This window comes from Cavia porcellus, unplaced genomic scaffold (genome assembly GCF_034190915.1).
Source record: "Cavia porcellus strain 051 isolate PalLab524CR breed Dunkin Hartley unplaced genomic scaffold, mCavPor4.1 scaffold_20, whole genome shotgun sequence".
Classification (NCBI taxonomy): Eukaryota; Metazoa; Chordata; class Mammalia; order Rodentia; family Caviidae; genus Cavia; species Cavia porcellus.
Genome location: NW_026947503.1, coordinates 15616377 through 15639606, shown reverse-complemented (window position 1 = coordinate 15639606; position 23230 = coordinate 15616377). Strand labels below are relative to the sequence as shown.

Below are 23230 nucleotides of genomic sequence, written 5' to 3'. Positions count from 1 at the left end.
TAAGTCTTCTGTTTATGCACGTGTCTTTAACTACTAACTTCTCTGTCATGGAGTTAGTGCCCTCTAGGCACTAGATAGCAACTGCTTTTGTAGCTAGCGGGCTTCAGTTACCTTCCAAGGAAGTTCTAAGTGTATGGTAGCCTGCAGTGTGCCAAGATGTTGAAGGCAAGCTGAGGTTGATGATCACTTATCCTTAGTTACTGCACTTAATTACATTGACTATGGACACATTGCTTTATTTGTTTAAAACAATCCTCAAAATACTGACTCCAGAGGACTGTGGTAAAGGCTAAATACATACAGATCTTCATTTCATGCTAACCTTTTCTGCCTCCTATTTAGCTTTTAATACACATATTGTCATATATTTGGTGGTTATTATGTAATTTCGTTCTTGGTTTTACTTTCTTTAAAGAAAAATGAAGTATTTTTACATGCTGTTTTCTTGGAAATTGAAATGAATATTCTTGGCAGGCTGGATAATTACAATGAGAATTGTTGCATTGCAAGCCAAGTGCATAGGATTCTACTACATCTGTTTATGTTATTTTAAATCTCTTTAGTTTAAGTTACTTGCTACAGTAGAGTTTTGAAAGGCAGGACATTTGTTCTGGCCATTCTTGAAACAAATTTTCAGACCATTCTGTTGCATTCTAGCATAGACTTGGAAAACCACAAAGCTCTGGAATAGTGGATATCCTAATTATCAGGAGATGCAAAGCTATAATAAATTTAATAACAAGTAAGGTAAGTACCAGACTAGGACTGGGAACACAAAAGTGTGCAAGCAGTGACTTTTGAAGTACATCGGTTCAAAAGAGAAGGAAAATGCCACCAAATATAAGACTAAAGTTTGGACAAATATTTCCAAAGTTATAGAGGACAGGGATAAAGCTCAGCAGCATGAGTGCCTACCTGCGGGAGCGAGAGGATGAGTTCAATCCCTGGTACCAAAAAAATCCCCAAAAAAGTAGCAAAGTTATATTCCATCAATTATAGTCTTTTGATGAAAAAGAAGCTTGCATCAGACAAATTATTAAAGTGTATAATCCTCACTGAAATTAATAAATTGATCTCATTTAAAGTTTAATGCCATAGTACCTTGGTTCACAAATTTAATTACTTTTACAAATTGGGAGAAGAAGGATATGCTTACATTTGTGTGGGGACAATGGCTATAGTTGCTTGTCACTCAAAAACAGAGATGGGAACAGAAGCAATATTTGGCTGAAACTTTTTGTTTAAGATCCAAATTTTGGGGGCTAGGGATTTAGCTCAGTGGCATAAGCGCCTGCCTTGCAAGCAGACAGTTGTGGGTTTGATCCGTGGTACCGATAAAAAAAATAAAAAGACAAAAAAAAAGATGCAAATTTTTGTGTGAGCAAACATTTGTGAACTGAGTTATTACCAAGTTATTACTATTCAGTGTTTTCATTTTTGAAAGGAAATTATCTTGCAAGATGGGTTCCTCACCCCTAATTATTTTCTAAAATTTTGGTGTATTTTTGCTTTTTATTATAATTTTCAAATGTCTTCTTAATGTGAAAGTACAAACTTTGTAAGATAAAATAAATGTAAATATTCCAAGTCATTATTATTTATCTGCTTTTTGATTTGTGCAGTTTTGGGCATAGAAACCAGAATCATGTATACTACATAAACTTTTCACAACTGTGCTACACCTTTGATCCCTCAAAAGTTTCTTTTTAAAAAGATGCTGAGAATAATGTATCCTGACAGCAATCCATTTTATATGTATTTTGGGCCTTTAAATTTTCCAACAGCTAACACGCTTGTAATAAAAATTGCTGAAAGGATTTGATTTTACACAAATAATTGTAAACATTTTCTAAAGATAATGTATTATTTGTTATGTTTTTGAGTTTTAAAATTCCTGAACTTCTTTTACACTTAATTTTACTTTACATCAAGGACCCTTGATACCTAATTTTTTCAATTCAGGGAGAATTCAGTCACTTGTAGCCAGAAATGGCTATTATTAATATATGCTTTTCAAAAAATACAAAATGCATTCATTGCATTAAACTAAAAACAAAATAGCCAATGTCCTCCATTTTCCTCCAGTGCAAACATACCAAATGGTTTAACATTAGTTTTCATACAGAAGTAAAAATTCCTAATGTTACAGCGGTAGTTTATTTCTCAAATCTGTGACTTGTGAAAAGCTCACCAACTATGTTCTGTCTCTAGGTAAAATGGACAGACATTAAGTTCAGAATTTCACACATGAAAGTGCAACTCAATTTATTATAGGGAAGCTTTTCATCTTTGTATACAGCCTGCCATGCTGAATTTTACTTAACAGCTGAATTTCGTAGACAAGGCCTAGACATTTCTTCAAAGAACCTGAGCAAATCCTGTAATCCAGTTTCTTCTGAAATTACAGTTGTTAAATTAGACACAAAACGTTATGAATGTCGCTTTGCCTTTCCATCAATTAAGGAGTTCAAAAAAATTCCTTCATGTTGCATGTCTTTGAAATTATTATATTTATCCTGAGCTGGTCCTTCAATTTGTTCTATTAAATGCTTTTCAGGCTAGAGCAAGACATCAGTCCTATGCAGGTGTGGGAAAGGGTTTCTTGATGTATGAAAGTACTTTATTTGAAAGCTCTTTTAGCAATTATAGTACAGCCACTGCTGTGGAAAACCACGTAAGTAGGCAGTAAATTCAGTCGTCTCTGAAGGGAAGAAAATATGTGAGTCAAAGTCACAGAGCTCAGGTCATCGTGAGGAGTGACAGTTGGTGCCTTTACTGAAATTTTCCTTTGCTTTTGTTTCAGTGCTGATCCTCCTTATCATCACCATGAGAAGACGGAAAAAAGAGCCCCTCATTTTTGATGAAGAAAGAGATATCAGAGAAAATATAGTCAGATACGATGACGAAGGTGGAGGAGAGGAAGATACAGAAGCATTTGACATGGCTGCACTGAGAAACCTCAACGTCATCAGGGATACAAAGGCCCGGAGGGATGTGACTCCAGAGATTCAGTTCCTGAGTCGACCGACTTTTAAAAGCATCCCAGATAATGTCATTTTTCGGGAATTTATTTGGGAAAGACTGAAAGAAGCTGACATTGACCCGGGCGCCCCGCCATATGACTCTTTGCAGACCTATGCCTTTGAAGGAAATGGCTCAGTAGCAGAATCACTCAGCTCTTTAGATTCCATCAGCTCAAACTCTGACCAGAATTATGACTACCTAAGTGACTGGGGACCTCGCTTTAAAAGACTTGCAGACATGTATGGAACTGGCCAAGAGAGTTTGTACTCATAGCCCAAGAACCTTAATTTAAAATGTACTGAAGAAAAAAGTAACATAAAACAACAACAACAACAACAAAAACTACACACAGAAAGCAAGAACTCCATGAGTTGGGGGAAAATGGTTGTAAATATGTCTCCATTTTTAACTGTTTAGGTTTCTGCCTTGGTGAAGCGTATCTTCATTAGATTTATCCAAGGGACTGCACTGACCACAGACTCTGAGCATTTGAAGATTTTTTAATATAAAAGAAATGCTCAGTAGTTTGTGAATAGATAGCAACTCTAATATACCTGCAAAGGCACCTGATTTCCGTGAGTCAATAGTGCACTGTGTTATCAGTGAGCTAATGAGGTCCTGGACAAACCTTCATGGTACTGTCAGTAAGAGGATAGAACTCTCAGTTAGAGGAATGTGCCATCAGAAAGTTCTGAAACTTCTTGCATTTTAAAGGTTGGCACAAATTCAATTTATGGCAATGCTTTTAGCTTACTAATATGATAGAATTCAGCAGAATTTTATTGCTATGGTTAGAAAAATATTTTATTTAGCAATATATAAATTCTCAGAATAGCTTTGCTAATTGAAAACCCTTTAATAACAGCCAGTAAAATTTGATGTGAAGCAAACGCAAAAAGTCATTGCTTTTACCAATAAATAATGAAATGTTCCAAATAAGAAAAAGGTAAATGATTCTTCAAGTTTGTAATAGCTTTGAGATGCTTGTGTAGGTATGATTTTAAAAAGAAGTTGCTGTCTATTCATTACTTTTTATTATCTCTTCTGATTTGTACAGGAGAATATGTTCTCTTTTTTGTTTGACACATGGTGTTACATTTGTTTTGGAGCTCCAGTCTCCACTAAATTCAGGTCCATCTTACCGCCTCATAGTGTACATTTCCTCTGAACCTGCTGGGTTTTCTCCAGCCCGAGCTACAGGAAGGAGATGAAGCATGGAATGGAGAGAGAAAAGGACGGCGACTGAGCCTTGTCCCAGTTCACATCTAAAGAAGAGCACAGCTACAAGGACATATAGAGATTGTTCTTCTGGGCCATTAGAATGCATCAATCATTTGAATACAATATCTGTGTTTTTATAAAGACTTCAGAGACAATTGGAATTTTCTCTGATGCAAGATTTATTTTCCAAGGTCATGAGTTCTATGGGTTCCAAAAAATGTTTAAAAATTAGCCTCCCAGCCTCTTTTGCTATAAATGTATTAAATACTGAATTTTTAAAAAATTCAGCATAAATTTCAAACCCATCTTTAAATTCTAATGCAAATGTTTCCCTGAAGAACAAACCGAATGTTGCATAATTTCTCTTGTGGTTTAGATGTGCCAAAGTGAAAAGAGTAATTACGAGTCATCACTTGTGCTTAAATTGTATCTCAGTGTTAGACATTTTTTCTAACCAAAATAATATTTCTACTTATTTTTTTGGATTAATACTTGTTTGATGTGCTCATAGTCAAGTAAGAGTGGATTTCCTCCCTTACATCCTGCTCTTTAAAAAGATAATTCATTTCCTGGCTCCTAACAAATCTAGATAGTGAACACTGTGTAGGAAATTGTGTTCTGTAAGTACTTCTTTCTTAAGGAGGACTGGAACCAGAATATTAATATGGTGATTACATAAGGAGAAGCTATGTAGGATTAGGTGAACTTGCCATTCATCTTTAGAAACACAGTGTGTGAAAGTGGCCTTCAGCTTCATAAAAATAAATAATTCAATGAATTTGACTATCTGCAAATAGTACCTTGATTTGAATAATTTTTAGATGTTTCATGACCAGTTAGAAATGCTTCTTGCTATATAAGTATGCATATACATAAAAAATTTTATGAAAGTGTAAAAGATACTGTTTATATCTTTTAGGATTACATGTGCAAGTTTTCCATATAAAAAATAGTACACTTGCCCTGTTAAATAAAACCAGACTGTTGTCAGGACTTACATAGATGCTAAATCTGCAAGACACTGAAGAAACAGTTTCATAATAATTTCCTGGTCTGAAAGAGGATAAAATAGCTTAGTACATTTGGATTATGGTTTCAAAACTGTGATTTTTGCACATATCACTGAATAAAGGTTTAGAAATACTGTAGAAAAGGCTCCTCACATCGTATATAATGTTCTCTGTTCTGTTAATATGTGTGTGTATTCTCCTTTTAAAATTTTCTTTCATATTTTCCAGTAATACACTGGTAAAAAGAAAAGTTCTAGTTTGAATTTTTGGAATACTTCGATTGATATTTGTATGTAAAGTATTGCAAAATTGTGTTGAACTTTGTTCAATAGTATTTTTAAAAATTGTGTGAGATAGCTGAAAGTCCCTACTACAATAATGTTTATGCAAAATACTTTAGGATTAATTGCAATAGTATCAAATTTTTAACTTTTATTTTAGTTTTGCTTTTTTTCTTAGAATTTAATATTAAATATCTGATGCAATGCTTCAGAGATAGGGTTTTTTTTTAAAAGAGACTGAATTAGTTGATTGATAAAATCAATCATAAAATTAATTGTGATTCTCCAAATAATCATTTAAATAAATATCTGCCAATTAGATAATTGAATTCCACATTTTCCAAGAAACAGTCAGTAGCAGCTCTCAAAATTCATTGTGTACAACTTATCTGTGTCTCCTTAAGGTAGTTCTATTTGGGTGGGTTGATGTCAGGTATGTTGGGAATATTTGAACCTACATGTTAGCTACCACTGTGCATTTTTTTCTGGATAACCACATTTTTATGCTTATTAAAACTTCAGTTTTTATTTTATAAAAAGTAACCCCATGGTCATAGATACAGTATGAATGAATAGGATATAAAATGGTGACTTGAGAGGAATTTGTGTTATATCTTATTATAAATATGAATACACAAGGAAATAATTTACTCATAGAAAATCTCTGGAACTACTTGTAAAAAAAGATGACGATATTTTAGGGAGATATAGCTTAACAATTTCAAGTTCAAACATCAGTTTAGGACATCAATAAATTTAAATATTTTACATTTCATCTATACAGAGATACCAAGACAGACTCATAGACCACAAAATAATGTGCTCTTTGAACAATTTAGTTTCATAAAACTTAATTGCATTGTATTTCTCATTGTTCAATTGTTGTTATTGCATAATTTTAAACCAGCATAAAGTATGGAAACCAAATTTTACCAAGAAAGTGTACTGCCACATATCAAGTCACAATTGTCATCTTGATTCACAGATCAGTTTTTCTTATAAAGCAATACTTCAAGTTCAGCTGCAGACCCAAACAGGAAAGAGACATTAAGGAAACACTAGACAATTGGAGGCAATGTTCATATTTTCTGCAAGCAGTCACTATATGTATATGGTAAAGTGCTTTTCTTTGCCATGAAAATCCACTAAAGCTGTCTGCAGTCAGAGTTTGATAGCATGATGTGTGTGGAAAGTAAAAGTGTTTAAGTGATGATAGCTGCTTTTTTACTCAGCTTCTGAGAAGGTTCTAAATTATTTTAACTTCATGCACAATTACATTTACTATATTGGATGATGAGCAGACATAGGCAATTATTCTCATGAAAATGGAATGGTTGTACAAGATATGAGTAATATTTTTGATATGACCCACATACTCAAAAAATGCAAATGCTAATAGTGTCAGCATTTACATTCAAATATAAAATCTAACAGAACTTAAACTATTAAGTATATTGCAGGAGGTACGACAATTTAGTTTCAATATTTTAAAGTGCTTAAGCACCAGCTATAAATATTAATGGTTACATTTTCAATTCTCACTTGACATCCATTGACTTACAAACTATTCTAATTACCATAATTGTTTTTTTTTTTTTAAATAAGCATTTAAGGGTTTACTTAGAGTTAATCTAATTATAGTTGATTAAAGCTTCAACTTACTTTGTTAACCAATTTTGGAAAGCGATGGCTCCAGGCAGGGGAAATACATTTGGTAATAGTCAAGCCAAATTTCTGTTAGTCTGTGTTTTTTTATTTCTTATCTTCATATGTGCTTAGTTACTTTCAATCACTGATAATATATATTATGTGATATATGATAGTGTATGAAAGTTTGTCATGTAAAGCTAGTATAATTATATTAGCCATATAGATACAAAAAACAGTAAGAAAGGGACTAATAACACTTGCAGTTTGAATATAATTCAATTTTTTTTTTTCCAAAATGGGATCATCTCTGGACCAAATGGAAGGATTCTAGGGCTGCAATTGGGAAAACACTGCAATGTATAATTCCATAGATACTTTTTCAAGCAAGAGAAAATTGCAAGCATATGTAATCTTCTGACATTTTTTTCATTGTAGCAATAACTGCTACTGGCTCATATTTGATAGAAAAGGCAATGTGCTTCTGTGTGTGCGTGTGTGTGTGTGTGTGAGTGTGTATGTGTGTGTGCACACATATGAGAATTTGGGACACATTGCAAAGTATGTCTTAATGTTAATAAAATGAGTCTAATATCAACTAACACCAATATATAATTATCATTTTCCTAGAAAATCTTGGTCCTGACTAGAGGGAGAAATATTTTATTTTTTTAGCAATCCAATATATATTACGAAAAGGATTTTGACGGCTAACCGAAGATGATTTGCTGACTTGTATAATTCCCATATTTTATTTTTATTATGTGAATGTGGATTCATTATTAACACAGACAATTGTTTGTGAATTACTATAGAATGTCACCTTCTCACTATCAATGCTATGTGCTAAAAATTTCCCTGGTCTGTGGTTACAAAATCTATGTCCAAGGCTCATTACAAACTTGTTTTTACTGAGCCTTATATGTCATTCTGATTTGCTAAACTTTTATCTATTTATGGTTAGAATTGAGTAGGACTATTTGGTCTATTTCTGAGGCTTGTAAAATGATTTAGTGAAAGTACTGTACTCTGTAATCTGTAAAACACTGAAAATGTAAGGAAATATGAAACATGTTAAAAGGTTGATTATATTTATTATTATATTTATTATATGGTAAACACTGATAATTTATTTTGGAAGAAATATACCCTGACACAGCATATGTGCAATTTAGAATTTTAATTTAGAAAAACAGTATTAAAAGCAGGAGACAATTGGCATAATTATTTGAAACCAGGCTTTAAAAACTTTACATCTTTAAAGTTTGTAGTCTAACGCAAGATAATTCAACTATTTAAAATAATTAATAGATCAATAATGACAAAGGATTACAAATAACAATTCTCTCCTACTCATAATGATAACTGAGTAGAAGATAATTTTAGATGATCCCAGACTCACTGCAGAAATACAAATATACTCGAATAAGAGCATTACTAAAAGAGAATTATAAGTAGAACAGGAGGCTTTGCAGAGCTAGAGAATAGAAGAAAAATAAGTGAGGATATAATAAAATTCAATAACATCAATTATGGTGGCCTATATAATTAATACATTTGAAAGAATTAAAATACATTCAACATAAAAACATCCTGAATGCAATATACTATTGCTTTGATTGCAATAACTTACAGTGATATATACTAGCCTTTTATGAATTAAACAATACCAGAAAACTTAAAATTAGTGTCCAGTGTTTGTCTACTATTTGTTAGTGATTCGCTATTCATCATATGATTGTCAATAAAACCTGTTCTCAAATATTAGTTATCTGGTTGCTTGATGTTTAAACAAAAGTTATTTACAAATACATTGATATCTGTATGAAGAGAAAGTTGAGAAGTCCAGTATATGCACATTCAAGTCCATTGATTCTTACACTATAATTTCATTAGTTAATGTAATTATGCTAAAAGTTTGTATTTTTATAAACAGGCAAAATTATATGATACACTACTGCTTCACACTGTATTTTTGTGAATATAAATAATACGGTTTTGTATATCAAGACCAGGATTTTGTTATGCATTATACATGATCAGTATAAAAAGTCACTTTTTAAAAAATACATTTGATAAGTACATGGCAATTACATATGTGTAAAATATTCACAAACATACATACAGATAACCTCTATCTTTGTATACACATTTATGTGTATGCATAGGTAAATACCTACACACACAATTTGAGGTTAAATGTTGCTTTAAATAAATTCCTTTTTATGCTCTGTTTATAGTTTCAAACAAAATTATGGGTATCAGACCCAGCTTCTACCATTAAATTGAGTTACTATGCTGCAAAAAATAAAGAATGTTTGTGGTAGAGCATTTCTTTGTTATAGATATCAGAGTTGCTCAAAATGTGGAGAATTTAAAATTTCATATATTTAAAATACACAATACAAATTTCATTAAAAGTATTAATGCATATTGAGGTTCCGTTATAATTACATTAGAAAAAAACTGAAATGTTTTTGATTACTTTAGTGATTGAATAAAGTTATAAAAATATTGAAAACTAATTGTATTGATCACTAGATCGATTTTGAAAATTGAGTTCTAATTAACTACAAAAATAAAATATGATGCTTAAAACAGATTAAATATAGGCAAAACGCTGAAGAATTTCTTTCTGAAATTATACACTACCTGTCATAATCAAGTATTTCAGATTTTTAAAGAAGATATAGGAAGTAAAGTTTCAAAGCTATCGGATTATGGAAGTGTACATAAAGTATGCAATTAACAAATCAAATTTAGGCAAACACAGTTATAATTTGATATCTCTTTATTGTCATGTTCTATTGTTGCGTGTTATATTGTTTTTTTAAATAAAAATCTGACACATGTTAATATATTATAGAAAAAATAATTTTCCCAAATTCTGATGAGCAAAAATATGAGAAAGAAAATGAGAACTTCTATTTGTCACATTTTCAGTTGTGATAGTGATGTCTAATTGGCTTCTAACTTATACCTCTTGATAACTTGGCACATGAAATGAAATGAGTATCGTTGTAATGCAAGTTTGCTGTGTTATTCTGAGTAACTGATATTTATATAAAATTACCATAATAAAATTTGCCTTGTATTTTCATTTAAGTTCCAGTAAGTCCTAATATACGTGCTACCATTTTTTATTGCAAACAAAAAAATTGACTCATTTAAGCATCATTTTGACCAAAAAAAAATCAAAAAAATAAATACCATTTTAAGGAGAAAATTGATGCCCAGAATAATTTATCCAAGGAAACAGGTAAATGATAGACATGAAAGAAGAAAAACAATAGTAAGACTCTACCCATTATCTTTTTCATTATAAACCTTCAAGAAATTATATTCTGATTTTTGTAAATAATAAACAGTTGGACCTCATTACAAATTTGTACTAATTTAGCTAGGCTTTATAAAGAGTATTAGAATTTTCATTTATTCTTTTAAAAAATTTAAATGAGAAAAATAACATTAAATTGTGTAATTAAAATTACTGATAATGTAGAAATACTTGTACTGTTAATAAGTCAACATTTAACAATTCACTGCAAATTTGAGTTTGTACCTTGTTATTAGAATGAACAATTCACAATATGTCAAATGTATATTCTGAAAGCTTCTGCACACTCACACAGTTAAACTGAATTCTTCACTCAAAGAATAATAACAAGAATGTTTCAAGTTTTACCAAGAAAAAACATTTAAAAACTAAAAGGAAAGGAAGAAAAATATGATGAAGTTGAGTTATCAATAAACTGGGGCGTGGAAAACATGAAGATTTCTCAATTAAGCCAAGACTCATGAAGGTGGATGAGTCATTTAAAGACAGATTAATCCCTTTTTCCCATAAATGACTTTCAGTCAAATATGAATGTATATCACCAAACACAAAGGGCAAACGTGGAGATAGCTGGCATAAATCCACAAAAGCTTTAAATATTGTATCGGAAACATAAAAACTATAAATGTTTAAAGTGATAAAAGAAAGTTAAACCCTTGAGGAATTAAAAGTAGATTATCTATGATGTGACATAATGGCTGAAGGATCAAATGGCATATTCAGAAATGAAAGATTTATTTTGTGATAGTAAAAGTTCATGCGAGAAACAGTGCAGGTACCTTGCTAGACTTGGAGATACATTGAATGAAACCAGCTAGCCTGCTATGTAAATAGATTTTACAAGATATGCTCTACAAGAAAACAAAGATAAAAAGGTATAGTCAAGATCCCTTTAACCATGTTTCATTGTCTTGACCCAATTTTTCGTATATGCCTACCCTTCCAAAGAACTTTACACTTTCTACAGTATAGAATTTGATGAAATAGGTTTAATGATCAGTTTAGCAAATACAGTAAAGAATATATGAGGCTTTATTTCTAACAATAATAAATTGTGTACTTTTACCAAATTTGTGGCACACATCTGAAAGCGAGATAGGGAACTCAAGCAATTTGAATTAATGCAAGATATTTAAATATAAACTGTTTCATCTGTCTTTAAAGTTTGTTTTGGTTGATGCCTTCTTTAGACATTAAAGATAAATTTTTGCTTTGTTCAAAGATAAAATTTTGCTTTGTTTTTTTGCTTGTTTTCTGTTGTTTTTGCTTATTTTTCTCCAGTTTTCTGGAGTGGGATGGTTTATATGTTAGAGTGTACCCTTCCTCTCATCATTAGCAGCTACCATTGGAATGTGCCTCTATCATGTTTCTTACTATGGAGAAGAACAAATAGATTTTCTTGCTTGTTAACTAAAATATATTCAGGAATTCATCTGGTAATTGCATCAGGTAAGAAAAATTATATACTTCTCAACAATTTTGAGACACTTCAGATTGTATTTTGCAATTTGGATGCCAAATAAATGTGAATTCTGTTAGTTTTAAACTGTTAAATAAAAATTCACAAATTCAAGCTGGTATAAATGAATAAATCCTTGGATTAGGGTCAAAGAAAGTATTTTCCTCTAATTCCACAAAAGCCAATAAACACTGAAGATATAATTACCATAGGAAGCTTTGAAAGAATATTAAAATATGTGTGTAATTTTTAGCAATGAGCAAATTATTTATATATGTTCAGGATTACTTATTAGAGTCAGCAGGCATTACCTTAACCAGTAAATCAGATGATCATTACTATTAGCAAAACCCATTATCAAATCCTGGCTGATAAAGTGCAGGGGGAAGGACACTGCCTCATTTCCTGTTGTTTCTGACTCATGCATAAGCCCTCTAATATGGAGGCCATAAAATACCAGCAAAGCTGCAGAGTGTTATATCCTTAATACGTATGCCTCATGTGAAAATGGAAAGATCAAGAAATGAAAGGAAATGCTAAAGAATGTATCAGTTGAAAACAGAAAGATAAGTAAATCCAATGTAATTATTTCCAAATTAGCAACCAATTTTAAATGCTTTATGAATGTACAACCTAAAGGCCAACTTAGCCTCTGCTAAGAAGAGAGTCTTTATTTCCTTTTGATGAATAACAAATGGGACCTTTACCTACAGTGTAAATAGTATATTAAAATCAGTATTATCTTAGTCCCCAAGATAAATCAAAATCAGTAATTAAGAAAGCTAAATAAGAAAGTTGGACTTGGCAGTGTTGATGCATGCAATCTAGGTCTGTAAGTAGTTTGCAGGGTGATAAACAAAGAGCTAGTAGCTACCATTTCTTTTTTTCTTCGATATTCCAGTGACTTCTTTGATGTAAAATTCTAAGAGATGATTTATCAGTTATACATATTCAATAACAGAGGATGAATTGGAAATAGATAACTATCATAAAATTAATCACTTGTTAATATCTTTAAACCTTATAAGAAATATTACTTTTGATATAGCGATCTGATTGCTTTGTTATAGATCCACTTAATAAAAATATTTGTAATTTAAGTAAGAAATTTGCTAAATTTATAAACACTTCTCAGAAGAAATATACAGTCAATAAATACACAAAACACTGAGTATCTTTGTCATTAGGGAAATGCAATTCAAAACAATACTGAGACTCTACCTTACTCCATAAAGAATAGCCATAACCAAAGACTCCAGAAACAGCCAATTCTGTAAAGGATGTGTAGAAAATCTACATCATTTGTTGGAATGTAAATTACTACAAGCATTTTAGAAATTAGTATGGGAATTCTTGAAAAACTAAAAATAGAAATTTCATTTAACACAGATACGTTTCTGGGTATTTTTTCCAAAAGGTGTAAAGTAGTCATATTGCAATGGCCCATGAATACTCTTGTTTATAGCAGCATAAAACACCAGTTAGATCATCAAAGGGACTATATACCTTCCAATAAGAAGGAAGAAAAGGTGGTCTATACACACAATGGAGTACCAGCCAACAATTAAGAAATATAAACTTGCATCATTTTTAGAGAAATAAGTGGATCTTGAGACCAGAGCACAATGTAAACATCACAAAATATTTAATATTGTATCATTTCTCTAATACAAAAGATTCTAAATATTTAAAATTTTAAAGTAACAGCTTAAAGAATCATGAAAAAATAAGCACTTTGGTCCTGTACAGGTGGAAAGGGGACCTGGAGAATGCATACAGTGGAGCGGATGATGAAGTAAACAGATGAGCACACACTATGCCTCTGTGTCAGACTCTGAAGCTGAATGAAATTGCTGTGAATCCTCAAATTGCAACTTTTAAGGTTTTTTTTTTTTTTTTTTTTTTTTTTTTTTTTTTTTTTTTTAGAAAGTATTATCTGGTGACACAGGGCTGTAATCCTAGCACTCACACAGGAGGATCACCAGAAGTTCAAGGAAAGCCTGGGCTAGGAAGCAAAACCCTGTATCAAAAAAGTAAAAAAAACTAAAAACCTATAATAAATAAATAAAGAAATAACTGCAGACCTATACTAGCAATAAAATATAGTTTAAGTTGTATATCTATCTATCATTTGATTACTCATTAAAAATAATACAAGCCCTCAAGGCTTATTCAATCAATAAGAAGTTTTGATTTCTCTTGTCAGAAACTCTTCTGAGAATATTTTATAGGGTATTTTGTATCAAAATATTTTTTTAAAAAAATTATATGTGAGCAAAAGTTAAAAATGAAGAGTCATTCTTTCACAAAATAAAGCCAGAGAAAAAAAGGCTTATTTTATCTACGTTAAAGACTGGCAAAAGATGAGATTTAAGATTTCATATGTAGTTATTGCTAAGATCCTTACTGTCTCTCACTGAAAGAGTTTAAATCATTCACTACTTATTGAAATAATCAGTGTTTACAATATTCTTAGTGTTGGCATTGTCCCTTCATCCTACTTTCTACAAAAGATTTATTACAATATTTGAGAAACAAATTATCTTTTCTTTCACTCTCTCTCTCTCTCTCTTGCTGTTGCTTTTTGCTGGTTTGTTTGTTGAGACAGTATCTCACTATGCAGTTCCAGCACAGTGCCCCTCACCCAGGCTCCTCAACACTGGAACGACAGGAAGGCACAACTTCTAACTTTCCTTCTTAGCAATGTGCAATTCATATCAACTCTGCTTTTGTTAGCCTTTCTCTACATCATCTTAAAAAATTTCCAATATTTTTTTTTGTTCTAATATCTGTTTATTGTGCATCCGAAAGCCTTTTGTGCTGTGCTTTCCCTTTGTTTAAATGAGCAGCTGAACTCAGCCTTGCTAAATGACCAGTCTAGTACTACTGGGTTTTGACTATAAATATTGACAGTTCTTGCATTTGTATTTCAGAGGATGATAAGAAAGGAAGTAGCCAGAAAAGAGTGTAGGGCAAAAAGAGAGTTTTTCAAAGAGGAAATAATAGTACAATATTTCTGTAAGTTGAAAAAAAAATTCATTTCCAGTTAATGCTAGAGAAATTAATTATTATTGTTAAATTAGTTTTAAGAGTAAAATATTTTTAAAGTTTCATTATTCTATGGGGCAAAGAAGGAGGTCAAAAGAAAATACTATCCAATAACTTTTTACACAAGTCTTACCCTAAAGATCATCTTTAAACACAGAATGTTTAACTTTGAATGTGTCCATTTAAATCACATGTCTTTGAGAATGATTTGGATATTTAAAGGACAGGCCCAATATGAAAACCTAAATTGCTTCTCGTCATCATTCAACTTTTTCCAGTTTAAGTGTTATCTATTTAGCTTTGAGATATAAAATTAATGCCTTTATGCTTAAACTTTTCTATTTATGTTGTTGGAGTTTTACAAGCCATTTGTATCACGGATTCTAAGAAAATCTAAAAAAGATCCTACCTTTGAATCACATTCTTTCTCAAGTCATTACAAATTCAAATAATGAGACTTGTAAGAGAGCTATATTCTCTTAGGGATTTTATTGACTCTGGCATTCAAATTACTATAAACTCTTGAAAAAAAGCAGTGTGTGACAATTATATTAATTAATTTTCTGGGTGCAGCCTTGATCAAAAGTCTTAAGATTTCACCTATTTTAGATGCAAAGTACTGACATAAAGATCGTGTGCCGATATACTACACAGATGTTCACAAGAGGAATTGAGATTGCCCATGAGGAATAAACTTCTCTTAAAGCATAATTGATTATTTAACTGCACTGATCATCTGTTCTCTTTTTGAGATGTGGTCAATGGGAAGTCAGTGACAGAACTGTTTTACTTTAAAAAACACTGTTCAAAGATTTTCTTTTGCTTCTCAATTTCTTTTTTTTGCTTGCTTTACAGCCAATACCCACAGAGAAATATAAGTTACCTTGTGTGATATTACATTTCATTTTACACTCAAGGACACTAGAAGGACTTGTGAATTACATAAAAATTAAAACTTCTTTTTTCTTCTAAGGACAAATAAAAATTTGAACAATATCTGCCTGCTTCTTTTTTTCACATGTATTTCCCTGCAAGGCTAGAGATGGCAGATAAATGAAAAAGGCATTATTATATACTTCTCATTACTTTTTCATTTGTGTATGCATGTGTTACACTCCAAATGTAGATTAATTAGATAACTAAATTGAAATATAGGAAAAATTACATGGGAAACATTTGAGAGTATATGAACTAGGGATTTTCCCTATCAGAAAAAATGTATTTCCTAAACCGTGGAAATTATTGTTCTTAAAAGCAATGATATTAAAATTAGACATATGTGTACCAATCCCACCTAATTATAAAAAAGTACCAAAAAATAAATGAAGGAATGGATTGAGGGTGAAGGAAGGAAAGGACAAGAGAATGAAGAAAGGAGTTAAGATCTCTTACATACGTATAGCAACTTCCCAGAAGGGAATAAACGTAATACACACAGGTACTAATAGACTAAACATAAAAAACCTTAAAAGTAAAAAAAAAAAAAAAAAATGAACATTGAATAAGTAGAAAATAGTGCTTTAGCAAATATTTAAAAGGGAATTTACACATTTTTTCAAATATTTAATATTGGAAATTAACTTTATTTCTGCATCTTGCAAATATTTATATTCAATGTCGTATTTTATATGTTAAAATAATAGAAACCACTGGGATTTTGAGAGCTTCTTTTTTTATTTTATTTTAGAGAGATTAAAACCAAGCAAAATAGAATAATATCAATCAAAATAAGACAGTGTACAGTGGATTTCAAAACAAGGTAATAGGGATCGACAGTGGTTACCATAGTGCTTCTTGGTGTCTTCAAAATAGCTGCCCATACCTTCAGACATAGTAAACTTAAACAAAATAGAATAGAGTACAAATAATCAAAACAAAACAATGAATGCAATACAGGACTTCAAAACAAGATAATATTAAATCCAAAATGGCTACCATACTAGATCTTGTTATCTTCAAAATAACTGCCCATGCCATCAAATACAACAAAATCAAACTAGATAAGACAGAATAAAACCCAACCAAACAAAACAATGAGAATGATACAGAATTTCAAAACAAGGTAATAGGGAATTAAGAATGGCTACCACCTTTGGAAGGAGATCCTCTGTGTATTGCTATTCTGTAGATGATCAGCAACTGCCTTTACGCCTTAAGATAAACATGGCTAAGATGCAATGACCAGGCATTATACAGGAATACAGGAATGATATAAGATTTCCAAATTATAAAAGGGAAAGATTTCCACTCCAAATTTTCTAGATGTCTAATATGCCCAGTTCATGTTCCCCAAAACTGAAGAATGAATTTTAAAGAACATAGTAGGTTATAAATAGTAAGTATTTATGGAGAGAGAGAAATACAGACTCTGATAAACAGAAGGGGCTCTGAATGGGTTGCTGAGGATCCTCCTTGTCAGGAGAAGTTATATAGAGCACAGCCACCTGGAAATACCTGTGATCAACTGATACAATTGTAGATATAGTTGCTTAGGTAATATTGATCCAGTGGGGAAGCCAGTCATGTAGTAAGTATTCATGGAAGCAACAAAGAACTTTTCAAGAAGGGATTAGTCTGCGAGTCTTGGTCACCCACTGAGGTGACTGATATCTACCTGGAGTTCATTACACCAGAAGTATACTTATCTTAAGCCTAGTCTTTGTGGCTTTGTTTTGAGGACTGCCTTCCCACAGAAGTATCTCCAGTCACAGTAGTAATGAGTTATTATCTTTGTGCTGACTCTCTCAAGGGCCCAGCCCTTTCTGAGTTGCTATACTATTTCTACCTAACTTAGCTGCCTATAACACTATTACTAACAGCAATTATTTCAGTAAGCACCCATCCATCGCTTCCAAAAATGTCTTTGGTCTTTCCATGTACCCTTACTAGATGACTCATTTCCCTATTGGATCAGTAAGAGCTAAGCAGCTCTTCTGATACTCCTATATAAATTGATTGTCATTGTGTTCTTATTGTGACTTTACTGAATAAATTACCCCTGACGAAACACGTAAGTGGCAACCAATTTTATAACCCATGTATCGCTCAAGTTATCTACCAATAAAAATTTCCTAATCTTAACCTATACTATGCATTGAAATTATTTTTTTTTTTTTGCATTGAGGACATCTAGCAAATTGAGAATTATATTTCTAATCACTACTTATAAAATTACTACAAATATTTATATACAAGAATGTGGACATCACTACATTTAGTGTCTTTTGAGAGGTAGTCACCTTTCAAGTTAGTGTAAAAATTCCTATTGACCTGGAGGAGAGATAATATCATTTCTATGTAGTGAAAGTATTTCAGCTCCATTTAAGCCACACTGTTATTATGTGTATCAGGGTCTTGTTTTTGTAAACACTGAAGAATAAATTTGGGAGCCTGAGGAGGAGATTTGGAGAATTTTCATTGTAAATGAAAGGAAGAACAACTCCTGAATTTAGTTAGAATTCCCAAGACAGTTGCCACTCTGGCCTGTCAGTCTAGAGTCACTTGTAGGTAGGCAGGCCACAGGAATTTGCTTAATCTTTAGTAGACACCTATGATACTTAGCTCTGTGAAGTAAAAAAAAAAAAAAAAAAAAAAAAAGACCAATTAGAACTCAGGCTCTTTAATCAGATTTTTTCATATAGTTTATACAACAAAATAGAATCAGTTTAAAAATTGGTTACCTTATATTAACATTTTCCTACAACTTGGAAGCTTAGTAGGAATGGCTATATTTCATGGTGATTGAGAAAGTTATTTTTGGTCTAAAGTTCCAGTTAACAATTATTATTTAGATTTTTGTTATTATGGATGGTTACACATCACCATTAATTGTATAATCCTTCATTATTCTCTTCTGTCTTTTGCATTGCCAATATACAACTTTTTCAATTTTTTTCCCATGTTCATGATAAGCGGTAGTTTGGCTTAAAGTACCAGTCTAGTTAGGCTTACACCTGCTCTCCCACAGAGGATTAGACAGTGCCATTGCAAATGACTGTATCTCATCATTTTCTTTTTCCATAATCATTCCTAACATAACTTTTGCAATTTTCATTTCAAAGTTTATATATTATTTCACAACCAAAATGACTGGTTTGTAAATTAAGTAAAAAGAACAATGAAATGACTGCCTGTATGCATTTCATTTTCCTTGAGTTAAAGAATGATTCTAACTCTCAGACAATGCCCTTCCTAATTTGGGGGTTTAAAATGTTCTTCCCGTTTTGATTTGAATTATAATGAACTTGTCGCTCTGGTTTCCAGTGTTGTTCCTTGAAAGAAACCTGACAGTGCTATGCTAATCTACTTCTTTGAAATTACTAGTATAAAAAAGGGAAAAATCTGGAAAAACTTTGTCTGTAAAGTCTGTGCAATGTACACTCTGTGCTTCTCCACAGCTGAACAGTACTTCCTAAAGGCATGATTCTCCTTCTGCATTAAAGAAAGTTATATGAATTAATCTCTATATGCAATAGGTTAACCAACTCAGTATGAAAGGGACAAGTAAGCAATAGTTATCTCTGACTGTAGCCTGAAAAGTGGGTGGCCTTTCTAAAGATATAGCTTTCAGATTCTCGATGATTTATCTAACTTCTCTCTTTGTCACATTTTGTCTTCCTCAGGAAGCATGAAATTCTGACCTGCAGTCCTTTTCAGCTGAAAGAATTGATAGAGGTTAGAAACCTCCACTCCCAACACAGCATAGTTATGGGAATATTTGTCTCTCAGGAGAAATGAGGCAGGAAAGTAGATATGACTAAAACTGGCTGGGAAAGGAGGCATAACAAGATCCCTGAACATAGGCACAATGAACAGTTCCCAAATCTCTGATCAGGTTGTTAATGGCTTACACCTGTCTGAGACGTGGGTGCAAAAAAAGCACAGTACACTTTGTGTACTTTGGCTCTTGTGTTCTCACTTGCAAGTGGCCCCCTCCTGCTGTAGGGTGCTTTTCTTTTCTTATTCCTATTTGGTTCGAGTCCATTCTGGAGAACTTGTTGCTTTGTCTACCTTTAGTAAAATGCTGCTACCTCTTGTTCTTGTCTTGCTATTTATGTTCTTCACAATATAGTCTGCCTACTTCTCTTTAACTTGGGGTTCTTGACTAAGTTCCTTTATCAAGTGCATAAGTAAGGGGCCAAGGAAGTAAGGGTTTTGCTTCTTCACTGCATCAAGTTCTGGTTTTTCAGTGACGATAATATAAGAATCAGTATTTCTTAAATTTAATTATAGTATTATAGGAGACCAAATTAGGCAGAAATTAATACACAGTTTTAGAGGAAATGGGACATCAAGGAAGTAAGCAGAAAACATAAACTTGAGAATTGTGGCTGGAGGCATATCTGAAGTCCAGGCCTCAGGATAAAGATGCAATGGCCATACCTCCATTACTCCATAAGAGACAAACAGAAACATGGAATGACGTTATAGTTAGTAACACCCATTCTAGTAAAGCTCAAATAGATATCTGTTACCCAGGCAGGTGACCAGAACATCAACACCTTTCTCTTCCTTAAAATACCTTTGCTCTTTTCATGTACCTTTCGTATGTGACCCACTTCCTTACTGGATCAATATTAGCTAAGGCTATACTTGTAATCTTACTGACTAATTATTCTTTGACTCACGTTGTACTTAGCCTAAAGAAAATTTAAAGAGAGCGCTGATTCAATAGCGTGTGACTACAAAAATAATTACATTTTATCTGAACTGAGCTTAACATGACCTTGCATAATGGACTGCTTTCACCTCAGATGCTCTTTTGAAATTCCTATTAATTTAGCATATTTATCTGAGATTTGCATAACTTTAAGCTCTATAGTCTCTTGTCGTAACAGGTGATTGTCTGATTTCATTTTATCTGAAGCAGTTTGATGTAAAAACTCTGCATATTTCAATTCAACTTTTTAGGATCAATATAATTTTAAATCCTAGAAATGTGTTAACACACATATTAAAAACTCCAGACGACCATCAATGTGTTTAATTAATCACAATATGCTATTGTTTATGGACTTAATTAGCATTTTAGGTTAAGATCCTCACAGATATCTTTCAAATAATTTTTAATGACAAATAAATCATCTAATGTAAGAATTTTTTTTCTATTTCTCAGTGTCTGATATATTACAAAATATCCCTAACACAAAAAATTGATTTTGTTATAAATTGTGTTAGTCACTCTTCTATTGCTGAGACCAAATATCTGCCATGCACAAGTTAAAAGAGGAAATAGTTTACTTGGTTCATGGTTCCAGAGATTTTAGTCTAGGACAGGATGCTGCAAAGTGAGGATCATCATGACAGAGGACCATGGCAGATTAAGTCTTCATGTTTTGGTGACCAAACAGAAAACCAGTACTTTAGACAAAGTACCAGAGATAACATATTCTACCCATTGTTATGCAGAATGACCAACACAGACATAAACAGAAGCATGTGTTACTGAGAGGCTAGGCATCTACTGAACCAATCAAACTGATAATTTAACTTGCCTTAAGCACCCATGCAATCTGATAGTCAAACCATTTCCCAATTGTACTTGATCTCTATATAAGCAACAATAACAAGTGAACAACTCTTCCTGACATAATACTATTATCCTATGTATTAGGAAAAATGCAATAATCCCTTCTCAAAGATTCACCAGTATTGCTCAAAACTTGGCTACAAAGGTCTCCTCTGACACTCAAGTTAAACTCTTTAACTGTAAACTCTCCTAAAATATCTAAAGTCCATGGCAGGAGTAAAGGGATTGAAAAATTGGCCCAAAGCAAGACTGAAACTCATTAGGGCATCATTAAGTCATAACAATGGCTCCACCCTCAGTATTGGTTTTCTGTATTGGCCACCACTGCAACCATGAGAAACAAGTGCACTATACCCACTACTTTAGAAAAAATAATTTATTTGGCCTAGAGTTTTAGACATTTCATCTCATTTCTGGCCTCAAGGTAGGAACATCATGGAAAAAAGTGATGGTGAATCATACCTGTTCCTTTCATGGTGCTAGGAAGCAAGAATGGGGTCAGTTCAGGACAGGAAAGGATGAGTGTCCAAATACAGTACAAAAGTCACAATTTCATCTGCCCCAGACACACTCAGAGTATGCTTCACAAATATCCTATGCATTTTGCAAACCAGTAAGTTTGGTATTAAGTTAAACAATCTCATAAATCCTATAAGACATAGGGTTATTAGACTTCCAGTATGTTCAAGGAGGCCAAACTTATTGTGACTAAATGTTGTTAGTGAGAAACACTAGTAATTTCAGCAATGGAACACTTCCTATAGTAGTTTGAAACAATCAAAGGAAATAAACTTCGTTGGAATTTATGTTTGACTATTACAAATTCACAGGCATATATCACTCTTTTTAATACTGCTGGATTATAAAATTGTCATACCAAGGAATCAAAAGATTATTCTGATCTAATTCTCTTATTAACTTTCAAGTCACTTCTAATGCTTTCCCTTGAAAATTGGTCAAATTGTATAATGTAATTTCTTTTTAAAATATATTTATATGCTCTGAAAAAAACAGTTTTATTCTAATGAATTCCAAAATATACTGCTTTGGGAATTCACTCTTTTGAGTACCATAGAAGCAAAGTTTTTCTGTACATGTTCTTATGTTCTGGATTGTAGCTGTGATGTTTTAGATTTCCTCAAATTTCTGCTTTCTACCACATTGTGTTTGGCTTTTTCTAATATATATGGTTCATATTTTAAATGCCTGATGTGTAGTTTTGTTTTCTTATATTTAAAAGGTGCATTTAAGTATAATTCAACTGTAATATATTTAAGTTGCACAATTAATATATATTTATGTTGAAGACCACAAATTGAAAACTGAGCCCAGGGTATGTTCCCGGCTGTCCTTTTCTTAGTCAGTGGGCAAAACTGGAAAATTGAAACTCTCCTTCTCTGGTCCACAGCTGAGGTCTTCATGATCCTTAATACTTAATTCTCACAGGCTCCCTAATAACTAGTAATCAGATTTCAGATCTTCGCTTGGCCCTGGACAGGGAACTTCATGGCTTCCTGCTGCGCTGGACCAGCTCAACAGGTCTTAAGCTGGCCTGAGCCAGCCTCCCCGATCCCTGCTGCGCTTGGCGGACTCTGGAGTTCTGGGCCAGCCTGTACCATAAATTCTGGAGACTAGGCGGCCTGGGATGAATGTCTCCACACCATCCCTTGAGCC

At 32.4% G+C, this 23230-nt stretch overlaps 1 protein-coding gene across 2 annotated transcripts in view; it reads left to right on the top strand.

The window, feature by feature from the left end:
* Positions 1-10307, top strand: part of Cdh7 (cadherin 7) — a 134799-nt gene extending 124492 nt beyond the window's left edge. For both annotated transcript variants that reach the window (XM_063231495.1, XM_063231497.1), the window contains one exon: positions 2804-10307. In XM_063231495.1, coding sequence (XP_063087565.1) covers positions 2804-3297 — 494 coding nt within the window. In that variant the 3' untranslated portion in view covers positions 3298-10307. The remainder of the gene's footprint in view (positions 1-2803) is intronic.
* Positions 10308-23230: the final 12923 nt, after the last annotated feature.